The 6,105-nt window shown below is 49.9% G+C and overlaps 1 protein-coding gene across 1 annotated transcript; it reads left to right on the top strand.

Moving 5' to 3' along the window:
- The first annotated feature begins 511 nt into the window (after positions 1-511).
- On the top strand, positions 512-4,989 carry S1PR1 (sphingosine-1-phosphate receptor 1). The gene is made up of 2 exons (XM_047785170.1): positions 512-1,074; positions 2,721-4,989. Exon 2 carries the CDS (start codon positions 2,884-2,886, stop codon positions 4,030-4,032), a length of 1,149 nt encoding a protein of 382 aa, XP_047641126.1. The 5' UTR covers positions 512-1,074; positions 2,721-2,883; the 3' UTR covers positions 4,033-4,989.
- The last annotated feature ends 1,116 nt before the right edge of the window (positions 4,990-6,105 follow it).

Genomic DNA, 6,105 nt, shown 5'->3' with positions numbered 1-6,105 from the left:
GGCAGCAGGCCTAGGCTAGTCTAGGCCTGGCAGCATCTTTCCCTTCGGAAACCCCTGAGCTGCCCAGGCTGTTGAAATCTCTCGGCCCGCAGCAGCTGCCCACCTCCTCAAAGGCCTCCCCACTGGCCAGAATCTGGGACACGGGGCCTGATTTGGCGCCCAGCTGAGTGAGGGGAACCCCCACCTCACACCTCGCCCAGCGCTGGCCCATTTCCCTCTGCGCCCCGCGAAAGCCACTTTCTGCCCCTCAGACCGCAAGTTTCCAGGCAGTAGTGACATAGGGGTGAGAGGTGGAGGTGGGCAGAAGTGCAGGAACCCGTCCGGGCCGTTGTCCCTTCTAGGCTGCTTGCGTCCCCCTACCTCTCCTCCCCAGAGCGCGGCCGGGACGCGGCGGGGACGCAGCGCCACTTTCCTCTGTCTGCGCCCGAAGCGGCCCCGGGGACGCCTGGCCACAATCTCGCGACTTGGGTCCCCCCAGGGCTGCGGGGGGCGGGGGGGGGGAGGAGGAGCGGCGAGGGGCACCACAGACGCCTCTGTTCCCTAAGACTTTTCTGCTGAAAAGTTTCCAAAGGCTCTTCACCTCTTCTCTTTTCTAAGGCTCGGAGAACGGTCCCCACCGCCTGAGAGTGGCGGCGAACAGGGCGAGGACCGTGATTTATACATTAGAGTCCAGGGGGCACGAGGCTCCGCCCCCCTTTTTTTCTCTTTTAGCTGCTTGTGGGGGAGGAGGGGTTCTTTTTGACTGTGCGTGTGTGTGTTTCTGCTCCAGATCTTTCCTGGACAGTAGTCTCAGCAGCAGAGATCCGGAGGCCACCCGTCGCGGGCGGAGGACGTGGGGGGGGGGGGGAGGGCTTGAGGCACTCACCGCCTCCCGGTCCCTTCCTAAAGAAGCCACTCGGCCTCAGCGGGGCGCTCGGCGACTTCAGCTGGCCGCGCTGGCCATTGGAGTGTGCGGCTGAGGAGGGAGTAAGTTGAGAGCGCAGCGCAGTCAGTCCCGGGCAGCAGCTGCAAGATGCCGAGCGCGCAGTCCAGACCCGAAGCTCCGCGAACGCAGCTTCGTCCCGCCTGAGCCAGGTAGGGAGTGCGCGCGGGGCCGTTGCCGACCCGGGCGCACCGGGAAGCATCGCGGCCGGACGTCTCCCGAGGCTGAAACAAAATTTTAAACCGGAACGAAGTAAAACAAACACTTTTAAAACATTCATCTTTGGATGCTGAAAACAGGCATCTCTGGAATACTAAGGAAGGAACCCAACTCCGATCGGATTGTTTTTGGAGCACTTGTGCCTCTAAAAGTTTGGAAAAGGGTTAAATTCCCGTGGCGGAGCCGTCTGGGGTTAGGGGAGAGCGGAAGCTGCGGTGGGCTGGAGGAGAGGGAGGGAAGGCTCGTATTTTGGGAAATCCTATAGACAAAGAATATGGCAGGAGGGGTAAGGGCATAAACTTGCCCTGAGAATGAGCAGGGTGTGGAATTAGGTGTGGGAAACGCCGGGCTTCTGGGCTCCAGCAGCCTCTGCTGTCCCAGGAATTGCTGCGACTGCTCTCACCTCGATTACTCCACGTTTATCGCATTTACTACTTTACCTGGAAGCACTTAAACAACGTGCGGGCAGACTTCTAATCAGTGTCGTGCTTCATTCCCTCCGCACTTTCTAGTTCTATGAGAGGAGGCAACGTGTTGAGGGGAGGGCAGTAAATAAAATTGCCCGCGCTAGCTTAGCAATGCACCGCCAGGCGTCTGTGTGAGTTTCTGGAGAGTAATTTTGCACTAGGAATTTGGAATGTAGTGGCATGTATTGTTATCATTGGTAGTTTAACTTCTCTTTCTCTGTGTGTGTTTTGGCTAAACCCACAGTAACTAAAAATACTCCTTTTGCAATCAATGAATCTACGAAACTTCTGGGATTTATTGCAATATCTTGTGAATTATTTGCACCTTTATATTTTCTTGCACTGGCTTGCAAGAAAAAAAAAAAAAAAAGAAAAAAGGAAGAAGAGGAAAGAAAGGCAGTTGCTTCACGGAGGCGCTAAGCTTTCCTGTTTATCGCAAAGGCCAGGGCGGGCTTGGCTGCCCACACCATGCTGCGCCTTCGGACCCTAAGCACACCTGCTCGTAGAGAGTTATTAATAGAGACCAAAAAGTGACTTACGCTCTCAAAGGATTTTCGTGCAAGTCTACTTTCTTGCATGGCAATTAGAAGCTGGTTTTAGCTGGGTGGTGGTGGCGGGCAGAGGTGTGCGTCTCCGCCCTCACACTGGTGGTTGGGTCTCTTGGAAGGGGCGACTAGAAGCTGGTGGTGAGTCTGCTGCTGAACAAGTGAATGCTTCAGAGAATCTTTCAGCTGGAAACCTGGTGGGAGTGGGAGCAGCGTGGGGCCGTAGGATTGAGGGGGTAGGAGGGGAGTTAAACGGAGCTCGCTTCTCCAGTTTTCCCATTTCCATTTGAGTGAATGTGAGCAGAGGAAGAGTTTTAATCCTTTGGAATCGGAGTTTTGAGTATGGGTAAAAATTTTTTTCTCCCTCTCGTATCTTCTTCTTCTTCTTTTTTTCAAGGAATGAGAATTGGACTTTTTTTTTTTTTTTTAAATCCCTCTCCCTGTGCTCTCCCCAAGTTTCCTTATAACAAATCAACAACAAGAAAACTGGAGAAATGCCTCCACTAGAATGAATTACGCCAGTGTGCTGTAGCTTTTTCCCTGACTCCTCTTTGTGATTTGTTTAAGGCTGCAGTTTCCGAGGCCCTCTCCAGCCAAGGAAAAGCTACACACAAAGCCTGGATCGTTCTCCCTGAGCCACCCCCGGCTGCAAGGGAAGGCTCACCCCGCCCCGCCCTCTAGCGTTCGTCTGGAGAAGCGCCACCCCGGGTTCCTGGGGACAGCGCGCATCATGGGGTCCACCAGCATCCCGCTGGTCAAGGCCCTCCGCAGCTCTGTCTCCGACTATGTCAACTATGATATCATCGTCCGGCATTACAACTACACGGGAAAGCTGAACGTCAGCGCAGACAAGGAAAATGGCATTAAACTGCTCTCCGTGGTGTTCATTCTCATCTGCTGCTTTATCATCCTAGAGAATATCTTTGTTTTGCTGACCATTTGGAAAACCAAGAAGTTCCACCGCCCCATGTACTATTTTATTGGCAACCTGGCCCTCTCAGACCTGTTGGCAGGGGTGGCTTACATAGCCAACCTGCTCTTGTCTGGAGCCACCACCTACAAGCTAACTCCCGCCCAGTGGTTTCTGCGGGAAGGGAGTATGTTTGTGGCCCTGTCGGCCTCGGTGTTCAGCCTCCTCGCCATCGCCATCGAGCGCTACATCACCATGCTGAAGATGAAACTCCACAACGGGAGCAACAGGTTCCGCTCCTTTCTGCTCATCAGCGCCTGTTGGGTCATCTCTCTCATCCTGGGGGGCTTGCCCATCATGGGCTGGAACTGCATCAGCACGCTGCCCAGCTGCTCCACCGTGCTACCGCTCTACCACAAGCACTATATCCTCTTCTGCACCACGGTCTTTACTCTGCTCCTGCTCGCCATCGTCATCCTGTATTGCAGGATCTACTCCTTGGTCAGGACTCGGAGCCGCCGTCTGACCTTCCGCAAGAACATTTCCAAGGCCAGCCGCAGCTCCGAGAAGTCCCTGGCGCTGCTCAAGACGGTGATTATCGTGCTGGGCGTCTTCATCGCCTGCTGGGCGCCGCTCTTCATCCTGCTCCTGCTGGACGTGGGCTGCAAGGTGAAGACCTGTGACATCCTCTTCCGAACGGAGTACTTCCTGGTGTTGGCTGTGCTCAACTCGGGCACCAACCCCATCATTTACACTTTGTCCAACAAGGAGATGCGCCGGGCTTTCGTCAGGATCATGTCCTGCTGCAAGTGTCCCAGTGGAGACTCCGCGGGCAAATTCACGCGACCCATCATCGCTGGCATGGAGTTCAGCCGCAGTAAGTCAGATAACTCCTCCCACCCGCAGAAGGACGATGGGGACAACCCAGAGACCATTATGTCTTCTGGAAACGTCAACTCTTCTTCCTAAAAGTGAAACCTGCCAACCCGTGTGGAGTGTTCTTGCGTTGGTCGCCCACCACCCAAGTGTTTGGAAAAGAAAAAAAAAAATCTCTGTGCCTCCTGTGGCTGCCAGGAAGGAGCTGCCAGGAGCCAGAGGGGGGGAGGCAGGGGGGCAAGAACAGCCTGGTGGTGCCTGACGTTGGTGGGTAGACTTGGTTCCTGTGAACAATGCACTGGGAAGGGTGGAGATCAGGTCCTCGCCTGGAGTCTATTTCCGCCCCCACCCCCTCTCCTGGGGCTTTGATTTTGCACTGAGCCAAAGGTCTAGCATTATCAAGCTCCGGAGGAGTTCATCTGGCCCCTCCTCAAAGACTGAGGACCCTGTGTGAAAGCGTCTCTGTCTGGAGCTTTGAGGAGTTGTTTTCTCTCAGTTTAGTTGCCAACCCAGGTGAGCGTGTGCACTTCTGCTTTGCTAGGTTGCTCTACAGATCCAACCCTCCTTCCCCCTTCACACCCATCCTCAGCATCTCTTTACTTTATATGTTAACTACCTGGGATTCAGAGCTGGGGGCGTGGCATGGTCCATTCTTGATCTTGTGTAGCAGGTGGGCTGTGCCCAGCAAGGAGATGCTGGTGGCGGTGGTTTGGAGAGGTGAAACGATGTCACCTGCCGGGGCCAAAGCGTCCACGTAAGCTGGATGCCTTCTTTTTTTCTTGAATCTGGTTGTTGTCACTTTCTTAGAAAAAAAAAAGGAAAAAAAAAACCTTTGCAGTGAAATGTGTTACAGTATCATATCCGCCAGGCTGAAATCTGCATAAAGAAGTTCAGTTTGTTTAAATGACATCAGCCAGGATCCTTAGTGTCATAGCAGAAACAAAAAAAGCAAAATAGGGGGTAAATGGACTGGAGGGTGACTGTAAACCAAGAGAGATTTCTTAAGGAATTTGTGTAACAAATACAACATGTCTTTGGCACTTTTGTTGATGTTTCTTTCAGAGTGTTGTGTGAATCATTTCAACCAACAGGAATTTTTTGGTTGTGTTAAAAGTTCTTTTTATAATTTTTGAATGTATTTGTTTCAGCATTTTATTGGACTTTCCTAACCTGCGTTAACACCATTGAATGTGTATTTCTTCAGAAAATACCACCCTCTTGTGCCCTTAAAGCATTACTTTAACTGATAGGGAACATGAGACGTTTTTCAGTGCAGCTGTTCGTTAAAGAGTTAATTGAAGATGTGTATAAATGTCACGAAGAATAAAAATATATTGGCGTCTCATTAGTATGGTTTCCAGTGCAATTAAACCAAGAAATGTCTTTTTTTTTTAAAAAAAAGAAATAGTATTTAATAGGTTTCTGACAATATGGATCGTTTTGCACATAGCTTTATCAACTTTTAAACATTAATAAACTGATTTTTTTTAAAAAAATCCTTTGTAAAGAGCATTTTTAAACCATAGTTATTAAGACGTTCTATTTGACTGTGTGGCTCTTTAGAATCAAAGGTAAGGGCAAATTTCTGTTATCCTTTAAATGATTTTACCGTGGTAAACTAGGGAGTGAAAAAAAAATGTGGTTTGTTTAGAAACCACCCTGTCTTTTCCAGGAAGAGAAACTTCAATGAGTTAACACCGAGGAGTTCTAAACACCACATTGACAAGTGAATGTAATTGGGTTTTAAATGACATTCAAGCCAAGCTAAATTAAGTAGAATGATTCTGTCTGAAAACATGAGTTTTAGAAGAAATAATATCCAACAGGGTGGTTGTAAATCTAAGTTAAATTATGACAGTCAGTGATCAATTCACACCCATCCACAGATGGTGACATTCTTGCCTTTCCAACAATATACAAGATAAGAGGAGATGTGGCTATGGGAGATTATATTAAGTTACTTAATTTTTTTTTAGGACATTGTCTTGGCTTCTCCCAGTCCACCTGCCGAACAATATAAAACTATACAATATCAATCAAGTAAGAAGCTATCGAGCGTAGGCTGAATAGCATATGCTTTTTATCTGAAAATTTTTGAGTCCGAGTCTCAGATAGCTTTACCATCTCTAGTTGTTAATTTCCCCAACAGTAAAACCAGAACAAGGA

This window comes from Phacochoerus africanus, chromosome 6 (genome assembly GCF_016906955.1).
Source record: "Phacochoerus africanus isolate WHEZ1 chromosome 6, ROS_Pafr_v1, whole genome shotgun sequence".
Classification (NCBI taxonomy): domain Eukaryota; kingdom Metazoa; phylum Chordata; class Mammalia; order Artiodactyla; family Suidae; genus Phacochoerus; species Phacochoerus africanus.
The sequence above is the reverse complement of the archived record's forward strand: the minus strand, read 5'-3'. Positions and strand labels throughout refer to the sequence as shown.

Bases quoted from the DNA above. Each gene is read 5' to 3' on its own strand.
- S1PR1 (XM_047785170.1), top strand. From the start codon at position 2,884: ATGGGGTCCACCAGCATCCCGCTGGTCAAGGCCCTCCGCAGCTCTGTC.